Genomic DNA, 21,596 nt, shown 5'->3' with positions numbered 1-21,596 from the left:
AAGAGTGGTTCAGGAAATTTTCAGTATTGACTGATGCTTCCAAGTATGAGTCTCTGAAAAAAAAAAAATCTCACCCCACAAGTAAACCACGGGCACCTTGACCTCTCTCTTTGATCCTCTATTTATAAAATTGCCACCATACAGGCCTCAAGAGGAAACTAGAGCTATTTAGGGGTGATTTTTCTGCACTATGACTACACCATGGCTGTTTCATGTTTTGAAAAGGGCAGGATGATCAGGATGGTATCCTGCAATGCTTCAGAGGAGTCTGCATGGCTATTGCCTACTTTCTAGGATACACTTTTCTTCATCTGTGATACTTCTTATTATTCAAGTTTGTATGTGCTCATGAAATTGTATTTTGCAATTATTAATAAATAAGAAGAATTCTGGCTTTCTCCCCATTATCTTTAGCTTCATTTATATTGATGCCAACTGACTGTAGCTGTTCTGATTATCTCGTGCCTAAGCCAGCCCTTACAGCAGTGCTTGGTAAGCATTTTAATAAATATCATTATAATTTCTGTTGCTACCCAAAACATCTTTAATATACACCAATAATTTTCCAAACTAAATTAGTGGAATCTTAATGTCAAGAATTCTGGTAAAGAAACTTACTATGTTGCAAAAGTTGTTTTTTTCCTTCCAAACTGTCAAATATAGTCTTATCAAGCATTGTTAAAAGAAATAATGCAAAGCTGCCAAAGAGGCACCATCATCTCAATGAAACTATGTTCATGGTACCTCAATTAACCACTGATTATGATCAAAGTTTGTTTACAATGTTTCAGATCATGGTTCCAAACAATTACTAGTCTTCTGGCCTTCAGCAAACATGGAATACCAGGTGAGAAACCAGACACCAATTCAGGGTCTCTTGGACTAGATACAGACGTTTAGATACAGGGAGAGAAAATGGGGAACTCTCAACCCAATCCACAGACCTAAATATTACTACAGCATATAGGATTTAATGCATATAAAACTGTCACAAATACAAAAGCAAATCTTCTTACACACACTTTCTGACCATGCCAACTCACAGGCCACTAAGTGGAGCAGCAAATTCAACAAATCTGGTAGAGCAAGGAGAGAGATGGGGAGAGATAGATAGATAGAGGGGGCAGGGGGAGAGGGAGGGAGAGCACATGCATTTAATCAATGGTATTTATTGGGTATCTACTGCATGCAGTGCACCATGCTAAACATCTGGGAGACAACAGTCAAGGTATAAAAACAGCATGGCATCCTAGAAAGGAGCCCAGTCCTGGGAGCCAGGGAATTTGGGTTCTAATTCTGACTCTTCCTGTTGTATGACTCTGAGCAAGTTATTTCACTTCTCTGGCTGAGCTTTCTCACCTGTGAAATGGAGTCAGAATCACTGTTCTCCCTCCTAGACTGTGAGTCCCATGTAAGACAGGGACTGTGTCCAATTTGATTATCTTATACCTATGCCACTGCTTAATTCTTAGCATATAGTAAGGACTGAAATACACAATATTATTATTATTATTATTATTATTATTATTATTATTCCACAATCCCTGCCAAAAGTAAGTTTGTAACATAACTGTAGAGGAAATCCTTCTCCTGAATTGAAAGGCTTGCTGATTAGGTCTTTTTCCTTGTGGATTCTGATTGATGTAAACATCACAGAAAAATAGCTCCCTGCAGCAGGTTGTGCAAGCATAAGTTACCCATTCCCTGTTCATATCTCTGACCTGTCTTCAACTGTCTTCCTCAACACATCTACCAGACCTCAACCATCTCCACCTCAACCCCCACTCCTCCTAAAATCTCACCTTTTATTCATTCAATATTTATTGAGCACTTACTTTGTGCAGAGCACTGTACTAAGCGCTTGAGAAGTACAAGTTGGCAACATATAGAGACGGTCCCTACCCAACAACGAGCCTTCCCAAATCAACTACCATAAATCCCACATCTTAGTGACCTTTCAGATGTCTTTTCCACTCAACTAAGCCCATTCCCAGCAACACCCCATCAACATTTTGTCTGAATACTCATTTTTATTTATTCTTATTCTATGGATTTTAATATTAATTTCCATCAGCCTCACTGGAGAGAACGCTTCTTCTAGTCAGGAAATGTATCTTGGGTTCCTGTTATGTTTCTCAAATTCTTATGTACAAAGTGGACACTTAGTAAGTGCCACCATCACTACATCTACTTTTGACCTTCTTTTGACCAGTTCCAACTCCTCTAGGGGCCTGAACAATTTCACAACTACAATCTGCCAACACTCTTTCTTTAAACTCCCCTCTATTACCACAGATTAGGGAGAGCTATTTAAGGAGAAATGCTGTTATTTATATTTTGAAAAATAATGGTCTCCAGAACCAATAAAATATTGATTTGAATGAGAATATCACATTATTAACCAGTCGTATTTATTGAGTGCTTAGTGTGTGTAGAATACCACACTAAACACTGGGGAGAGTACGATACAATAGATTCAGTAGGCATAATTCCTGCCCTAGAAGGTCTTACAATAGACATCTACAACTAGATTTTCCTTATTTATTTGTATTAATAACTGCTTTGCCCTCTAGACTATAAGCATATTAGGGGCAGGGAACATGTCTGCTAATTCTGTTGTATTATATTGTCCCAAGAGCTTAGTACAGTGCTCTGACGATTTCATGATTTTTTGATACCAATGGCTGAAAAAGAAAATGAAAAAGAAAAGAAAAAGAAACATTCACTCTCTGAATTGGGAAAATTTAGCAAAAGCAGCAAAACACTAAGGCTGTGTGAAAATATTCCTTGAGTTCCTCACCACTTCAGGCAGGGCACTCTTCAGGACAACAGATACAACTTTCTCACTGTTCGGCAATGGCCCACCATGATCCAGTAATCAAGTCAACATCACGTTAATGTTGGGTGGAGGATAGATAGGAGGGCCAATCGGGTTGGATACAGTTCCTGTCCCATGTAGGCTTCACAGTCTCAATCCCTATTTTACAGATGAGGGAACTGAGGTACAGAGAAGTGAAGTGACTTGCCCAAGTTCACACAGCAGACAAGCGGCAGAGCCGGAATTAGAACCCATGACCTTCTGACTCCCAGGGCCGTGCTCTATCAACTACACTATGCTGCTTCTCTGAGATACCTTTCCACATTGACTTCTAGATGGAGACCTAATTTAGGAAAACTTCCCCACTATTAATTCAAGCCATTTTGGTTGAGTTCATATCAAAACTGATGTTCAGTACCTTGCCCAAGGAAATCTTCATACTAAATGGAAACATTCAGTCATGGATCTGAAGGTGAATGGAAACCTCGTCAGAAGCAATTACAAAATGATTATATTTGAGATCCTAAGGGAAGGGAGGAGAGAGATTGGCAATATAAAGGAAATTCACTTTGAAAATGAAAATTAAAGAGGCTTACGACACTAGCAGGAAGGTAGGGAATGGGAAGAAAGTCTGAGACAAAGGGCTCAAACGATGATTGATATTAGTAGAAAATACAGTTCTTCAGGTTAGTGATGAAAGCATAAAAACATGTAGGAATACAATGAATCCATTACGACTTCAATAAGAGTGGACATTTTGTAAAAAATGACATTCCCTGACAAGCATCCAACGTCCGATCATCACCAAAACTGTCAGAATTGAAAGTATGCTTACTGAAATTTTACACGAGATCGAATAGGACAAATTTTCTAGCTCTTTGGAAGGTAGTAATAAAATTCAAAGGCCCCAGGTAAACTGGGGGATAAATGGATCAAAATAGACTGGGAAGACATTTTAATAAGGCAATACAAAGGTTTTACATTTAGGACATCCCTAAGAGGGGAATCACAAACCCAGGACAACGAACGACCAACATGGTACAAATGCAATAGGACGACGCTCCAGGGCATTTACAATCATGAGATGAAGAAGAGGCAGTGAGAAATAGTACCGGCATTGTTTTGAAAAACCCACACTAAGATTACAATATTCTCACCACCACAGAAGGGTGATGAGAAAACAGCAGTTCGAGACTTTCTGAACTACTACAGTGCTCTGCACATAGTAAGAACTCAATAAATATCACTGATTGATGATTAGAGAAGCAGCGTGGCTCAGTGGAAAGAGCCCGGGCTTTGGAGTCAGAGGTCATGGGTTCAAATCCCGGCTCTGCCACTTGTCAGCTGTGTGACTTTGGGCAAGTCGCTTCACTTCTCTGGGCCTCAGTGACCTCATCTGTAAAATGGGGATGAAGACTGTGAGCCCCACGTGGGACAACCTGATTACCTTGTATCTACCCCGGCGCTTAGAACAGTGCTTTGCACATAGTAAGTGCTTAACAAATACCAACATTATTATTATGATGATTGCAAGTGCAAACTCATTGAGGGCAGGGAACGTGTCTACAACTTTAACACAGTACTCTCCCAAGTGAAGCAGCGTGGCTCAGTGGAAAGAGCACGGGCTTTGGAGTCAGAGGTCATGGGTTTGAATCCCGACTCCGCCACATGTCTGCTGTGTGACCTTGGGCAAGTCACTTAACTTCTCTGAGCCTCAGTTACCTCATCTGTAAAATGGGGATTAGGACTGTGAGCCCCACGTGGGACAACTTGATCACCTTGTATCCCCCCACCCCCCCAGTGCTTGGAACAGTGCTCTGCACATAGTAAGCGCTTAATAAATGCCATCAAAAAAAGTGCTTAATACAGTGCTCTGAACATAGTAAGTGCTCAATAAATGCAATTAATTGATTGATTGTTTCTTTGAAAGAGTGTTAAGATTGGGTGGGTGTTAGACTCCAAACATCCCTGTTCCAGTGATGGGGAGCCTAAAATTATTCCGCTATCCCCAGTGCACTGTAGCTGCTATCATATTTATTCTTTCCCTTGTCAAGAAGGAAAGGGAGCATCCAGTTTGACAGTGGTACTGTAGGGCTGTGGGCACCTGGGGTTGGGGGAGGGCCCCAGCAATGTGATTGAGTGGACAGAGCATCAGCCTGGAAGTCAGAAGGACATGGGTTCTAATCCCAGTTTTGACACATGTCTGCTGTATGACCTTGGGCAAGTCACTTAACCACTCTGTGCCAAAGTTACCTCATCTGCAAAACGGGGATTAAGAGTGTGAGCCCCATAAGGGACAGGGACTGTGTCCAATCTGATCAACTTGTAACACCCCAACACTTATAAGAGTGCTTGGCAAGTAGTAAGCCACTTAAAAAAATACCACAGTTATTATTATTAACCCTAGTCAACAACATCATGATTTCTATTTCAATCCCAAAGTGAAAGATTTTGATAAACTTATCCAACAATAAAACCAATAATTCCACTTAATGTTGAGGTAAAATTTTAATTACCAGACTGTAATGAACACCGCTAGTTATCAAACTGCAAAAGATAGTCTTAAAACTTTTTAGAACGGTAATTTTGGAAAAAAAACTTAAAAAGCAGTTGTACTGAGAAAATTCAAGGAATAAAATTGCTATTTTCTTAAAAAATAAATTTGGGATGATACCAAAAAGTGACAGATTATATAGGAAAATATTCTTAAATTAAACAAATTCTTAAATTTTAGATAAGGGCCCGAGTCACAGAAAGCTTATGAGAGAGATTTTTTGGAAGGGAAGAAAAGAAAGATGGGATTTAAATACCTACTCACACTCTGAAAATTCAACATTCCCACAGGTGGTATATATTTACACATAGACTAGCAGTTATCAGTAAATTTATACAGATCGTTATACATAGTCAAGGATGAAATGGAAAAAATTACTAGAAAAGAAATACAACGAAATGACTAGAAAATATTTCTGAATCTTCCTTATTTGAAATACTTGTATTGCTGAGGTGAACTGAAAGAGTATTCAGATGTTTGCCATAAGGAGGATTAAGACTTTGAAAATAGGATTTACAGAAAGGACATAAAAAAGTGGGATGACTTAAAATGGAGCATAGAATGTGTAAAGGGTGACCTATTAATGATCTTTAATGCAGGGACATTATACCATAGAACATGACCAGATTCTCTTAAGTGAACTGTGGAATCTTCTTCCATGGATAACTTAATAACTAGACATATCCTTGTCAACCTGAGATGATTTGGCCCTGGACAGAGAAAGGAGATTTATTAAAATGACCTCTCAGTCTGTTAAAAGACTCGGGAAAATCACTTTACTTCTCTCTGACTCAATTTACTCCTTTAATTTGGGCATAGGGCACACAGGGACTGTATTGACCTGATTATCCTGTTTCTATCCCAGTTCTTAGACATTCATTCATTCAGTTGTAATTATTGAGCGCTTACTGTGTACAGAGCACTGAACTAAGTGTTTGGGAAAGTACAAACAGCAGTAGAGACAATCCATGCTCACAATGAGCTCACAGTTCAGGGGAGACAGACATCAATACAAATAAACAAACATCAATATAAATAAAGTTACAGATCTATATACATAGCACAGTGCTTGGCAAACGAGAACATAAATGCACTTGTTATTAATGGCACTTGCTAAACTGTTAGTTAAAAATAATCCCACCCAGTATTCTGAGCTTCTGCACTTGAGACACCAATAGGTTTTGGTTTTCTTCTTCATCACTACTTCATATCTCTGCTAAAAAAAAAATGACCGAGGAAATTATTGTAAAAATACAAGGATGATGACAAGTAGCGTACTTGAATATTTCCATTTGTAGTAAAGCAACAAGAGCATGCACACTATCTAGGGAAATTAAACATTTTTACTATACTGTATATGTTAACCAGTTTTATACATCTTGTCCTGTTCCTTAATATCAACCTATTAAAATTTATTTCAATTTAATGTCATACACTTGCTTGTAGAATGATCTTGCTGGCATTATCTAGGAAGCAGGCACTGAAAAAGTATGGCATTCTTTGCCCTTAGAAATATTAAGATTTTGTGGTACTTGTTTATAATTCAATAACCAGTCTTCAAGCTGTTATCTCATATCCCTGAGAAATTCATATTCAGAATACTCAGAAACTAAAAGGAACATTTCCATGTTGAAAATATTGTATTTGATATTCACGAATATGATTTTCAAGTGAATGGTCTTATTACCAGAAATTACATTGTTCTATTATACATTTCATGGATTTGTTCAATGGGTGCCTAATGAAAATTCATCTAGAACCCTCCAAGATTACAAATACCACACTCTCAGTATGAGCCATCTTCAAAGTTAAGTGAAACAATAGCTAATTGGTTTGGATACTCATAAATACAGTAATTCTTCAACTGCATTTCTACTTTAATCAGAACGAAATGCTCCTTCCACTAAGAGAATCACTCAGGTTTTTCATAATAATAATAATGATCTTGGTACTTGTTAAGCGCTATTTGTCAAGCACTGTTCTAAGCGCTGGGGTAGATGGAAGGTAATTAGGTTGTCCCACGTGGGGCTCACAGTCTTAATCCCCCTTTTACAGACGAGGGAACTGAGGCCCAGAGAAGTTAAGTGACTTGCCCAAAGTCACACAGCTGACAAGAGGAGGAGCTGGGATTAGAACCCATGACCTCTGACTACCAAGCCCGGGCTCTTTCCCCTGAGCCACGCTGCTTCTCAACATGCTTTTCATGTTTTCTGTTCAGGTGATTGGAACAGTGTTATTTACGTTATCCGCATGTTTCTGTTGCCTCAAACCCCACTCTCTGCAGAATATTCAAGGGTGTGGAGGAAACTATGGGGTCTGAGGGTGCCAAGGCCTGGGGAGGGAAACAGAATCCTCTTTCCTTTCCTCAGTCACTGCCAAGTCCAGTAGTTCTGGTGCTTGTACCACTAGGACCCAGACCCTAAGGTTGCAGAGCCTGGCTGCCCAATGGATGGAGAGACTACATTTTGGGATACCCCCAGGATTTAGGGGAAAGGAACAGGGTTTGAGTGCCCTCTCCCCAAACCCTAGCACTGCTGGTTCTCTGTTCACTCCCCAAACCAACCTCTACCCTCTTCCCATCTTGATCTCCCCATCCCTGGATCCCTGGTTTACATGAGAGAATGAACAATGAGAGTTTTCTACCACGCAAATTAACAATTGAATGGAATCTGGATAGCAAGGGCTTTGGATAGTCTGAGGCCAGTGTTTTGGGGGCTGTGCCCAGGAGTGTGTTTAAATCTTTCTTGATACTATTGACATATTGATATCACATTAACCTCCTGCAACAACAAATTCCCTATGGTTTTGTGATTTTGCTTGGCTTCACTTTCTACAAAACTTGGTAATTTTTCCCATCACTCTTATGTGAGAAAGCTAATCCACACTTATATAAGAAAATCATAAACTGAACTGCCCAAATCCCGCCTTCTCTAAAGTTGTTCATTAAAGGATAAGGTTAAAAAAATTATGTGTAATTAAAAAAAGTAAATCAAGCCGATTTGATTTTAAAAAATAACTTCCTACATTCTCCTATTGCCCCCTATCTTGCTCCTTTCAGACTAATCTCTCTGACTCCGGAATATACGGTGCCATTTTCCAGGGAGAAAATGACCTTCTGACCTTTCCCCGATTCTGTTCTTCCCCCTGCTGCGAGGACAGTTTAAGGCTCTGGTGAGCTGTTAGAGGAAACCAAAGTTTTCTGGGCCTAAAGTTGCTCCTAGCTGCAGCATACCCACACCTCGAGCTTTCAGGTGAACTCTTCTCATCCTAACCTCGCAGAACTGCGAAGAATAGAAACAGAAGCAGAGAGAAATTAAACACAAGAAAGAGAGGCCTGCTGAGATGTTAAATGAACCTCCTGAGAGCTTTGGACCTTGGACAAAAGACCAGTTTGCCCAAAGGATGACTGATGTCTCTGGAAGCCTAGGGAGAATCGGCTGGCTACCTAAAGGCACTGATAGATTTGGACAGGGGCCAGCAAACTGACCCCAAAATAGGTACACCCTATTAAAAGGAAGGCTGAAGAGTTTATCATTATTTAAGCAACTCAGTCCTCCATCTGGTCCCAGCCACAAGTCCTCTGGACCAATAAGGACCATTTCCCGTGCCCGCACTCAGAGGAAAACATTCTCCCTCTCCTGCAGAAAGACTACTACTCTTGCTGCTCCTAAAAGAAAGGGAAAATCAGATTCATTTTGTCTGTACTTTCCAAAGAATTAAATGAGATTCAGTTTGGACCTTATCAATAGTCTAAAATAAAGTTCATCTTCTTGAAACAAATTAAAAATCAATATGGGAGAACACTGAGGTGTGACTCACATCTGGGTCACTGAATCGTCTGCTAGGTTGATCCTTTTTTGCCTGTGAATGCTTTCAGAAAAGGAAAGTGCTAGATAAAAGCAGATGCTTTTGGCATCATCTTTAAAAGGTGAAGGGAATGTAAGTTTCCATCACTTCTTACTCTAGCCACATTTTCCACTATTATATTTAACCAAAAACAAAAGTCTACCTTCAGATAACAAGGATTCCTGTGAACAACAGGGTCCTCGGGTCTTCTTTATTAGAAACCACCTCTTTGTCACAGCTGGCATTTGAATCGACAAATCCAGTTAATGATTTTAATTCTTCTTAATACCATCAGAATTTTAATGAGTGAAAATCCTCTCGTTCATTTACACACAGAAGTAAAAGACAGTTTGGGAACTAATGGTTTGCGTTCACTAGTACATAGTCCATATTAAAGAACACGTTCTCAAATTTGAACTATGTTTCATGGGCAGGAAGGGGCAACTGTAGCTATCTGGTCCTGCCTCATAATCCGATTGGGCCTGGAAGCTGGGAAAATATGGTGGTTACAGTTTTTGCCCTCTGATGGCAGGCTGGGGGTGGCCAACTCAGCCCAGAATCCCACAGGGCCTCTGGGAGAAGCCAAGCATCTGGCAGGTGGCCCAGCAATGAGCAAGAATCTATAGCACAAATCCTGCTTTATTAAGGAAGGGCTACTGTCCTTTGCCACTGTTACCCAAGTGGCAGCAACCCTGGACATCTGGCCCATTCTGGACTGGAACTATAGTTGATGTCACATGCCTAGTGGGAGTACCAGCAAGCAAGGATTGAGGCACTGTGGTAGCAGAGGGTAAAAACTCATTCCTATTTTCACTACACTTTATCCTCTCTTCTATCCCCATTCTCTCCTCTTTTCCTTCACTATTCCCCCACCCCTCCTCTGTTCATTTCTGGCCCTAACACATCCCACTTAGAACAGAATTCTACACATCCTAATCATGTCCAAGACTGGCTAGGCAGCCTTATAAAGGTTCCAAAGGGGAATTTCCCTGCCATTTCTGGACTGTAGAAAATGGATTTGAACCAAATTGAGTATGACCATATTTCCCAGTTAAGCCAGAAGAGCCCTAAATTTGATAGGCCAGAATTGAAATTTTTCTAACAAAATAGGTCACCCTGGCTTACACCAAGTGAGCAGCAACTCTTGCTCAATTTAAATGCTTCAACAATCACATCCAGGCTGGAAAATACACATTTTACACTCAGTTTAGGTTCCATTACTCACATAGGATTCTCTATCTGGAGTCTTTTTGTCCCAGCATGCTGGGACATATTAATCCCTTATTATTCCCCCTCACTTTTCTTCCAACAAATTCCCTCAACCACTCTCCTCTTCTCTACAAGTGAAAAGAATGGTATGGAAGTTTGGTCTCAACATGAGATTCAGTTTGGACTTAAGCAATAGTCTATAATACAGTTCAAGTTCTTGAAACAAATTAAAAATCAATATGCAAGAACACTGAGGCATGCCTTCAACATCTAGGTTAAAACAAACAACAGTGCTTACCATGTAGTAAGTGCTTAACAAATACCACTAATATTACAGTTATAGTAAATAATATGGTCAGTATAGTTATACCCATTCCATAAGGAGTATAGGCCAGATGTGATCTCTCCATATTGAAAATAATAAAGATAATAATTGTGGTATTTGTTAAGTTATTACTATATGCAAAGCAATGGGAAGGAAACTGGTGGAGCATGGGACTTAGGAATCAGAGGACATGGGTTCTAATCCTGACTTCACCACTTGTCTGGTGTGTATTCTTAAAACGTTACTTCACTTCTCTGTGCCTCATTACCTGTAAAATGGGAATTAAGATGTGAGCCTCGTGGGTCATAGAGTATGTCCAACCTTTTATCTACTCTAGTGCTTAGTATAGTGCTTGTCACATAGTAAGAACTTAGTTATCATAAAGAAAAACACTCTTCTAAGCAATGGGGTATTATCTATGTAATCAGACTGGATGCAGCTCCTTTCTGACATGGAGGTAACAATCTAATCAGGAGGGAGAACATGTACTGAATCCCCACTACAGTTGGAAAAACCTGAGGCAAAGAGAAGTTAAATGACTTGCCCAAGACCATACAGCAGGCAAACGGCAGAGCCGTTATCAGAACCTCTGTCCTGCAACCTGCTTTCTTTCCACTAGGCCAAACTGCATTCCTGAGATAAATCTCTGGGATGTCTTTAAAAATGAAATAAACTCCTTTCTAAAATGAAAGGTCTAAAGGTTCACTTGCTTCAAAGGGTAAGGTTGAGGTGGGGAAGATAGACTAGCATACTCTTCAGTGTTCCTTCCGACCTTTCAATCCAGGTTGGAATAATGGATATATTCATCAGAATAAAACAATTTTACAAAAGGTTAAATTCTCATTGGAAAAAGAAAGGTTGAAAGCACAGCAGAAAGATATTCTGGGATAGACTATTCCATACAAATTCAAACAAACAGATGTGGTTTAGCTTGACTGGATCTTAGTAAACAATACCAGGAGCAATAGAAGCTAACATGGTTCCTTAAAATAGACATCTTTTCATTCTAGGCAATAAGGAGAAAGGTGGAGCTGCTTATAATTAATTGCAGTGGGTTTTTTTCTATGAGGCAGGCAATTTGGAATACAATTTTTGATAACTCATGTCAATTTCCACAGTGCAGGGCAGAGTTCAGTAAACTGTACGTGTTCATTAAATACCTCTGATTGATGTGTTGTGATGTGATGCTTCACAATATGAAATTTTACCTCTATTTAGTTGTATGCTTATGATTTTTCTTGTTACAATTCTTAGAACATAACTAGACTAGTTTGTAAGTAAAATTGTCCTCATAGCATCTCCTGAAGATGTGGTGTTCTGAACTAAAAGGAAAAATACTATTCTAGACATTGAAACTAAAACATTATAGAAATTCCAAACTCAAAGGAAAAATAAGGGTAGCTACTATGTGTGCCAGTAAGGCACACAATGAAAGAAGGGTTATAACACCACAATGGAAGTAGCATAACTCAGTGGATAGAGCATGGGCCTGGTAGTTAGAAGGACCTGGGTTCTAATACCGGCTCTGTCACATCTCTGCTGTGTGACCTTGGACAAGTCACTTAACTTCTGTGCCTCAGTTACTTCATCTGTAAGATGGGGATAAGAGTATGAGCCCATGTGGGACAGGAACTGTGTCCAACCTGATTAACTTGTGTCATTACCAGGGCTCAGAATAGTGCTTGGCACAAAGTAAGCACTTGAGTACCATTATGATTTGTTTATCAGCTTTGTGACTTTGGGCAAGTCACTTAACTTCTCTGTGCTCAGTTACCTCATCTGTAAAGTGTGGGTTAAGATTGTGAGCCCCACATGGGACAACCTGATCACCCTGTATCCTCCACAGCGCTTAGAACAGTGCTTTGCACATAGTAAGTGCTTAACAAATACCAAAATTATTATTATTATTAAACGTAGGGAAATGCATGATAGAAAATGACTATATAACTAGGTCTTCTTCAGAACCAAATGTAGTGTCATAAGGGTGCCAAATGGCTGGAAAATGATGTCAACGACAGTAGAAAAATGCAAAACAGCCTTAAACGGAAGATGAACATAAGGAGGTAAAAAGTAATCTACATAAGGAGTAAGCAACGATAACTGAAGTAAATCATGAATATTTACAACATGCTGCAGACTGTTCCTAAGAACAGACAATACGATGACCCCCAAAAGAGAACCTTCATCTAGCTTCATCTGGCACTGGTCACATGAGCTGAGAGAGCTTCAGGATCAGAACATGGCTACACCCAGTTCACCCGCTAGGATCCTCTCAAATTAACGTACTCACTGTGCTCTGATCCCTCCTGCTTCCAGCCTCTTCTGCTTGGCCTCCCCACTGCCTGGAGCTTCCCTCCATCCCCCCCAACATCCAGCACACCAAAGTTTCCCTATCTTAAAAGTCCTTCTGAAGTGCCATTTCCTAGATTTTCCCAATTAATTTTGAATCTCCTACTGTGAGTGGCCCCCAAGTGCCACTTCAGCAGTTCCGTGCCACTTAAGAATCTAAGTAGCCAGAATCACCGGCGGCACTTCTGCACACATCTTATGTAGGTATTTATTTTATCCCATCTATAATTTACTTTAGTATCTGCCAGACTGCATTTTCTTTCAGGGCAGAGACCATATTCACTAATTCTACTGCACCTTTTCCCTTCTGCCTCAACTATGTATTTGGATCTATACTCTTTAAGCACTTGATATTCTCTCCACCCTAATTCCCACAGCACTTTTGTACATATACGTAATGTAACGTATTCATATTAATACGTATCTCCCTATTCCGAATTTAAGCTCACTGTGGACAAAGGAACGTCTCTGTTAACTCTGTTGTATTGTGCTCTCCCAAGTGCTCAGTACAGTACTCTGGACACAGTAAGTGCTCATTAAATACTACTCTGGACACAGTAAGTGCTCACTAAATACCACTGATTGATTTCACAAAGGAAAGTATTGAAAAATATAAGGCGCAAAAGTCGCATCCCTTTGAAGATAATCTGTTCGTGTCTGGAGGACCTTTTCAGAACAAAATTTATTGTCTCAAACCTCTGTAAATTTCTTTCTTCCTAAAAACGTTAAGAAATGATGCCTTGCATTAGCCAGAGCCATGATGGACAAAGGCTATGAAGAAAAATGTAATTACTCAACAGAAATCCCTGTGGAAAAGAGTTCATGAGATTTTTTTTCCCCAAAAAAGTTTATTACTATCCTCAAGACAAGGTTGACATCACTCAAGCATCCTGACTGGTTTAGCTGAGCAACAGCAATTATCTTTCCAGCACTGAACATGGCTGTTGTCGTTTGCATCATCAATGCCTTCCTCTTGGGTTCGGAAAAGAAAAGCAGCAGAGCTCAGAAAATTGGGTCCAAGATGGGTCTTTTATAACCAAATCAAGATTTTGATCTGATATAAGAGCATGGAAAGTGAACTACAAATGACAAGGCCATAAGAAGTGGACCCAAGTATTTTTTCTCTGTGGGCACAGACAATCAGTCCTTTTCAGTAAGGAAGCATCTTTGTAGTTAGTTACTATGAGTCTATCCAATACTTAACTGTATTGTTAAAACATCCATTCAGATAGGCATTTATCCACTTGTATAGTCTTCCCCTCTCTACTACGCAAGTGACTGGAGGTACTCAACTTATTTGTTAACCTGGGTTAACCCTGTGTCTGCTCATTCATCTTTCATGTATACTATAAAGCCCAAGGAATGAGCAAAGTAGGCTAAGGAAGGACGGCTCTTGCCTACCTGCTGCATACATTCCCTGCTTAATTCTGGCTAAGAAAAACCTCTATAACTCAGGTTGAGATGAGAAGCCACAAGAATCTATTGGTAACATCAGATAAAAAGAGTAGAGAGGGTAGAAAACAACAGCCATTTCCTTTATAGTTTCAAACTCTCCAGAGCTATAAAACTGTCACTCATCTGCAATAAGTATGGAGAACACTTGCCTGAGAAATGACTGTCCCAAAGAGGAAACAGAAACCTTCACAAATTTGACTTTTTCAGTTAATAAAAGCAGTGTGGCCTAGGGGACAGAGCACAGGCCTCAGAGTCAGAAGAACCTTGGTTCTAATCCCAACTCTGCTACTTGTCTGCTGTGTGACCTTGCACAAGTCAGTTCACTTCTTTGTGCCTCAGGTACCTTGCCTGTAAAATGGGGATTAAGACTCTGAGCCCCATGTAGGACAGGGATTATGTTCAACTTGATTACCTTTTATCTGCCCAATGCTTAGTACACTGTCTGGCACACAATGAGCACTTAAATACCATAAAAAAGTAAAATAAAATAAAAATGAATGTGTTTTTCACAGTGCAGTTATTTTTGCTATAACATGTCTTCATTACTCAATTTGAGTATAACATGGAGTATTGAATTCTCCCAAGTGCCTAGTGCAGTGCTCAACACACAGTAAGTGCTCAATAAATACCACTGAGGGACTGGAAAAATTCTGTTGTGTTCCTCCCCAAAACATGATTATGTTCTAGGATAACATGTCAAGATGCTAGATTTAGACTGTGAGCCCACTGTTGGGTAGGGACTGTCTCTATATGTTGCCAACTTGTACTTCCCAAGCACTTAGTACAGTGCTCTGCACACAGTAAGCGCTCAATGAATACAATTGTTGATGATGATGATTTAATTTAGGAAGAAATGGTTGTGCAACCACACATGGTGGTATTGGCCAAGATGTGCTTGGTGACTGGTCAGTACATTGTGCTTTTTTATGTTTGTGCAGCTTTACACTAATACATCAAACAGTTACCCATGAGAGGTAAAACTCTCTGCTTGAAGTAGAAAATACAATAATATAACAATTTGTATTGAAAAATGACAGTAGTCATACTATCTTTAAGCCATCTACCCCTAACTCACTCCTTCTCACTGAATTCATGGCTACAATGATGTGATTTTCCCGTAATATGAGGTTCTTCTAGGACATAATTCCTGCATTATGGAATGACTGGTTGTATGAGATTATTAAAATGCTTTACCAAGATAACAGCCACTGCCTATGGAACACCTTTCATTATCGCTCTCGATTCCTACCTTGTAGGCAATGTCAAAGCGCATCTGGGCATGTTTCCATGCATGTTCTTAAATTTACCAAGGCTGCCTTCTTTACTTCCTGCCAATTCGCATTGGCTTAAATTTCGAAAAAGCTGAAGAAATTAATGGCTGCTAAACAATTTGCAGTAGTGAAGGCAATTGATAAGCTCTAGGTGGATTTGATTTGTGGTACCTGAAATATTGAATTTAGGGTTTAAAGTGTGGGCACTAATGCTTCAGCATATAGATAGTTCATGCTTTGTGGTGGAGAACATTCTGCATATGCTCTTCCAGTAATTGAAGGTCTGATCTGTCAATGGTAAGGAAATCCAACCAACCACAGTTCTTTCAGGAAGACTATGTTTAAGAGAGGAGCTGAGCACTTTGGTATGATCTGGTTGTGGTCTTGGTCATGAAATCATATTTCCCCAGTTATACTGTGGCCCAGGTCCTTACAAGAGCCTGATTTTGACAGGGAAATGCAAAATATGATTATGTCCATAAGTATCTGCTTCACATAGAAAAAATAGCTTACAAAGCATCAATACTCTATCACATATCAAACCATCTTTGTTGATTCATGCACATCCAGTTATGGTATTACAATAAGCCTAAAGAAATTCAAGGTTATATTCCCTCTGATACTCAAACTTTCACAGGTAAAAGTTCACAAATAGACAAAGAGAAAAAAGAATCATAACCATCGGTGTTACTTTAAACTCTTGGAAAAAAAATGCTGACTCTGAGCATAAGGTTTCCCACCAAGTTAAAGATCTAAATGTCTAAAAATCTCTAAAGGGGTTCCCGTGCATTGCCCCTCCCATCCTTCCATATGTGTGGGTATGGCAGAGAAGTATACATGGCCAAAAGTCAATTCCAAACTACCTGCACATGTACAAATTATTTGCTGCGTTGTTGCTGGCTGTTTGTAGTTTTATGCCTATTTCTGAATTCTCTTCTTAGTATTCCAGGCTTCCCAAAGCTTGTGCTCAAGAGGAACAGCTCCTTTCCTGATTTCCACAGGTGAAAAGGGCTGCCAGCGGCCATGCTCTCCGATCAATCAACCACTTGACTACATTGTTCCAGACTGTGTTTTACTGTGTTTTTAAAACAGTTGCTATGAGTCATTCCTCTAAGTGACCCAATTCATACTCAGAAGCAGGGGGTAAGCCCTATTTTCCTGCCTTCAAACATACACCTTTCCATTAACACGAGCTGCACTTCTAGACTACCACCAACAGGCACCCATGACACTTAAGGAAGTCTGGAAATTTAAGGACTACCAAGAATACCCCGGGGAACCAAACAAGGATCAATCACCCTTAACAATCTCCAAAATATTCAATTTGGCCATCCTACATGTTTCACTAAAACCTTTTGACTAGAGTACTGCCAGGAAACTGGAGAATGTTTATCCATTACTGCCATGATATACTGATGACTACATACTGCAATTTCAAAAAAAAGACTTTTGTGTGGACATGCTTGGGAGCATGGAAATATTAAGTGATAGCGGGCATTTACCTCGACAGAAGAGTCTGCAAGAACATGACCCTCATGGTACAGGAGAGCAGAGTGTATTCTGCGTATTCTGTTCCATTTCTGGGTCACCCTCAGGTGATCAGAATAGTGCTGGGTGACTTGTAAGATTATCATCAATTTAGGGGAAGTCTCAGGAAGTCTGTTCAATCTAGATGCCCTGGAGCCATATCAGAGGACTCCTGAATTGACACAGCCACTAAGTGACCTCTGTACCAGTAGGACAAGATGGTGGTATTAGTCAAAGCAATTTCTAGCTGTACCTTCTTTTCCAAAACCAATCGATCAGTGGTATTTACTGGGCACTTACTGTGTAGAGAGAACTCTAATAAGCGTTTGGGAGAGTACAACAGAATTGTCAGACATGTTCCCTGCCCTCGGAGTAGTCTAGAGGGGAGACAGACATTAATATAAATAAATACATTATAGATATGTACATCCTCAGCTGTAGGGCTGAGGGTGGGGATGAATACCAAGTGCTTAAAACATGCATGGTCAGTAGTAGAAAAAGGCTGAAAGTTATTTTTCTTGTAAAAAATTTACTTTATTACAGAACCATTAGATTATGATTGCTATTACTAAAATAAGGCATTCCTAAACTGAAATTCACAAAATCAGGCTGATATGAAAAGATTAAAATTCTTCAGGGCCACATTTCCTTCCTAGTTCACCCTTTCTGAAGTGTTTATTTCAGCTGGTAGGCTCATACTACATATTTTGTTTTCTCTTTATTATGAGGTGCTCAATCTTGAATTCTTGTGTAGAAACATAGGTCGTCAAATTTGAATGCATTTTGATTAACACTAGTATATAAACGAAACCTGAGTTTGGGTGTTATGTTATAATTCATTTTTAAAGTAAACCATAGATGCCTAATGGGATTTGATATCACTCTGTACAGATTCAGCTGTTACTAAAGAAATGATTCCAAATTTAAAGGCACCAAAATGAGTCATTACTTTAACTTACTCTTTCAGCATTTAAAATTCATTGTATCATTATGTCACAGAGTATCACCAAATTTGTTTGTCTCTGGTCTTTTTATTATAAAGGGAATTTTATGCTCATAAAAATGAAGAACTGATTATCTTTCCGCTTCCAAATTAATCAAGAATTTCTTAACACTGTTTTTCTAACCTCCTGGCCTACCTGTATCAAAACATTTCCTGATGAGAAATATTTATGAATATGTTAGTACAACACAATATTAGCATATGACCACACAGGGACTAGGATAAATTTACCACAAATGTCTTCACATTTGACCTTATTCAAGGTTACCAGGTTTTGTAAGACTGAGCTGCTAAATACATTTAGGTCACTAATACTATCTTTTGTAGACAAATATCAGATAATCTGACATTCTTGGTATACATCAATTACTTACAAAGTATATGCCGATAATTTACAAAGTATATGCCTACAAGTAACAATGGTCAGTCAGTCAGTCGAATTTATTGAGTGCCAACCACGTGCAGATCACTGTAATAAGTGCGTGGGAGAGAACAATTTAACAATATAACAGACACATTCCCTGCCCACAATGAGCTTACATACTAGAGGGGGGATGAATAAAGGGAACATGTACCTAAGTTCAGTGGATTTGGAGGGGGACGGGGGATAAATAAAGGAAGCAAGGCTGGGCCACTCTGAAAGGAGGCGATGTGACTTCAATAAGGCTTCCAAGTTGGAGAGAGTAATCATGTATTGGAAATGAAGAGGGAAGGAGTTCCAGGTCAGAGGCAGAATGTGGGTGAGAGGTCGGCAGAGAGATGAGAAGATCGGGGTACAGTGAAAAGGTTAGCATTAGAGGAACGAAGTGTGCGGGCTGGGTTTTAGTGAGTAGTAGCCAGGTGAGGTAGGAGGGAGCAAGGTGACTGAATGCTTTAAAGCGATTATGAATAATAATGAAACAATAATGCAAATCAGCAGCTTGCAACGAAGTGTAATGAGCTAATTTCTGAGAAATTAAGTGTAGCTATCACTTTCATTAAGCAGAGAAAAATAATCTTGTAAACTTGGAAAATAGTGTATCTTATTTTTTAAATGAGGAATCGAGGAGATTTACCACAAGATGCCACAGGCTCTTGCCCAAGCCACTCTTCTAGACTACAGCTGACATTCAGGACTACTACTCCGTGTGGATATCATCACTGCTCTGCATATGCTGGGGCTGAAGCCAACAGTATAAAGTATGCTTCTATTAGAAACCCTATTAATATCACCTTCTGGAGTGAGCTACAGATACCTGCATCGAAAGCAAATGAAACATTGAAGCCATTAGATCATTCATCCCCCTAAAAGCAGTGATCGGTTTTCCCAATATGCCATTAAATAAACTTCTTCTCTGATGTCAATAGCAAATACACTCTGTGTTACATGCCCAGTACAACTTTGCAGGCACCAAGGAGCACATGTTTTTCCTGTGAGGGCTTGGTTGCATTAGCCTACCTGTTCTTTGACGGAAGCAAGAATGGCAGAGGTGGTCTCGGTTTCAGAGCCATCCCCATTGGACGCATTCAACACGGGGCTCAAGGAACTACTCTTTTCTGAAGATGAAGGCTGATCTGGAACAGGCATAGCTCCTATGGTTAAAAAACAAACAAACAAAAGACATATCTGAATCAGGAATTATGTCAACTGAAACCATTTACTTTCAGAAACATACAATTCCTCCCCCACCAATTTAACATTTCACTAGGTAAGGGATGGTGCTCTAGTCACATTACTGCATGGTTATTGATGAAACTCACGTACATGTTAAAGTAGTAAATTAATCAATCGTATTTACAATCCTATGCTATGTACGATCAGAAATGGGGCCAAATGGACTGGAAGTTATTTCCTTATTTAAATAGAATCGACTTATTTTATAGCTGTGTATTTTTTAATCATTTCTGATATTTTTCTGGCAATGCTTACTGACAAGATAAATACTGCATACTTACTGACAAAAGTGGCATCAACACAAACCATAGCGTTTTACACACTCTTCAAATTTATGCACTGGGTACCTTCCCCTCGCCTAAGTAGAATCTGGTAACTGGATGCAGGAAAACCAAGGGAATGAAGATTAAGGAAAAGAGAGGTATCTTGAAGGACGGTGAGCAATAGTGATGCTGCAGTTAGTGGCTCGTTCGCCCACAATGTACCAAACACACAGGTATCATCAGTGAAGCTCTGTGTTGCCTAATGAGTTTATTTAAGAGGTTCTCTGCTGGGTGCAGGTAAAGAATGGGAAGTGATTACACACTAAATTGCACTTTTCAAACCCCAGTCACCTTCAGCTGAACAAAACAAAAATAAATGAAGTGGAATACTGATGTCTATCTCCCGGTTAGAATCTTTAAAAACAGAGAGGCCCAACGTAAAACCCACAACTCTACCACTGTGAATATAAACAGCCATCACAAATGTGGATGGGTGGGATAAAAAGGTCTTTTTAGGTTCAATATGATGGGTATGAAGGGATGGTCAGTGGTATTTTTTTAAGCACTTGCTATCTACCAGGCACCATACTAAGCACCCAGATGGATACAAGCAAATCAGTTTGGACACAGTCCTTTGTCCCACATGGTCTCACTCCCCATTTTACAGATAAGGAAAAGAGGGCACAGAGAAGTTAAGTGACTTGCCCAAGAGGTAAGAGGTAAAACATGATAAAACATAGGCCAAATAAATACATTTTAGAGGAAATTTTATCAAAATAATTTTTCTTTCTTCCGCTTCCCCCAAAATTAACCATCCCTACGGTTACCTTCCCAATGTTTATACTTCTTTCCCAAACCACATTTCCCAACATTCTCAAACTTTCTGATCCACAACTTTCTTCAGCTCCTGTTCATTTTCACCAAGATTATATAGAAAAATCAGAAGAATAACAGTTCATTTAAAGTAAAGCACAATCCACTCTGAACTGGACTTTAAAAGGAAAATGCAGAAATCTTCAAGAACAGAAAATATAACCATTTGTCTAAAGCAAAATTAGAATGACCCTGCCTGGAAGCAGCAGGATGGAGTGGAGTACTTTTTTTTTTTTTAAGGCATATGTTAAGTGATTACTGTGTGATTACTATGGGGTAGTACTATATGATTACTATTACACTGTACTAAGCTCTGAGATTCATATAAGTTTACAAGTTTGGGCACACTCCCTGTCCTACAAAGAGCTCACAGTCTAAATTCCCATTTTACAGATGAGGTAACAGGCACAGGGAAGTTGTGACTTGCCCAAGATCACACATGGTGGAGT

At 39.5% G+C, this 21,596-nt stretch overlaps 1 protein-coding gene across 2 annotated transcripts in view; it reads right to left on the bottom strand.

The window, feature by feature from the left end:
* CTNND2 (catenin delta 2) overlaps positions 1–21,596 on the bottom strand; it is a 483,758-nt gene that overhangs the window by 371,536 nt on the left and 90,626 nt on the right. For both annotated transcript variants that reach the window (XM_038770310.1, XM_038770311.1), the window contains exon 2: positions 19,796–19,929. In XM_038770310.1, the coding sequence (XP_038626238.1) occupies positions 19,796–19,929 (134 nt within the window). The remainder of the gene's footprint in view (positions 1–19,795; positions 19,930–21,596) is intronic.

The sequence above is a fragment of the Tachyglossus aculeatus genome, chromosome X3, assembly GCF_015852505.1.
Source record: "Tachyglossus aculeatus isolate mTacAcu1 chromosome X3, mTacAcu1.pri, whole genome shotgun sequence".
NCBI classification, from domain to species: Eukaryota; Metazoa; Chordata; class Mammalia; order Monotremata; family Tachyglossidae; genus Tachyglossus; species Tachyglossus aculeatus.
Note: the sequence above shows the minus strand (reverse complement) of the source record. Positions and strands in the feature narration are given on the sequence as shown.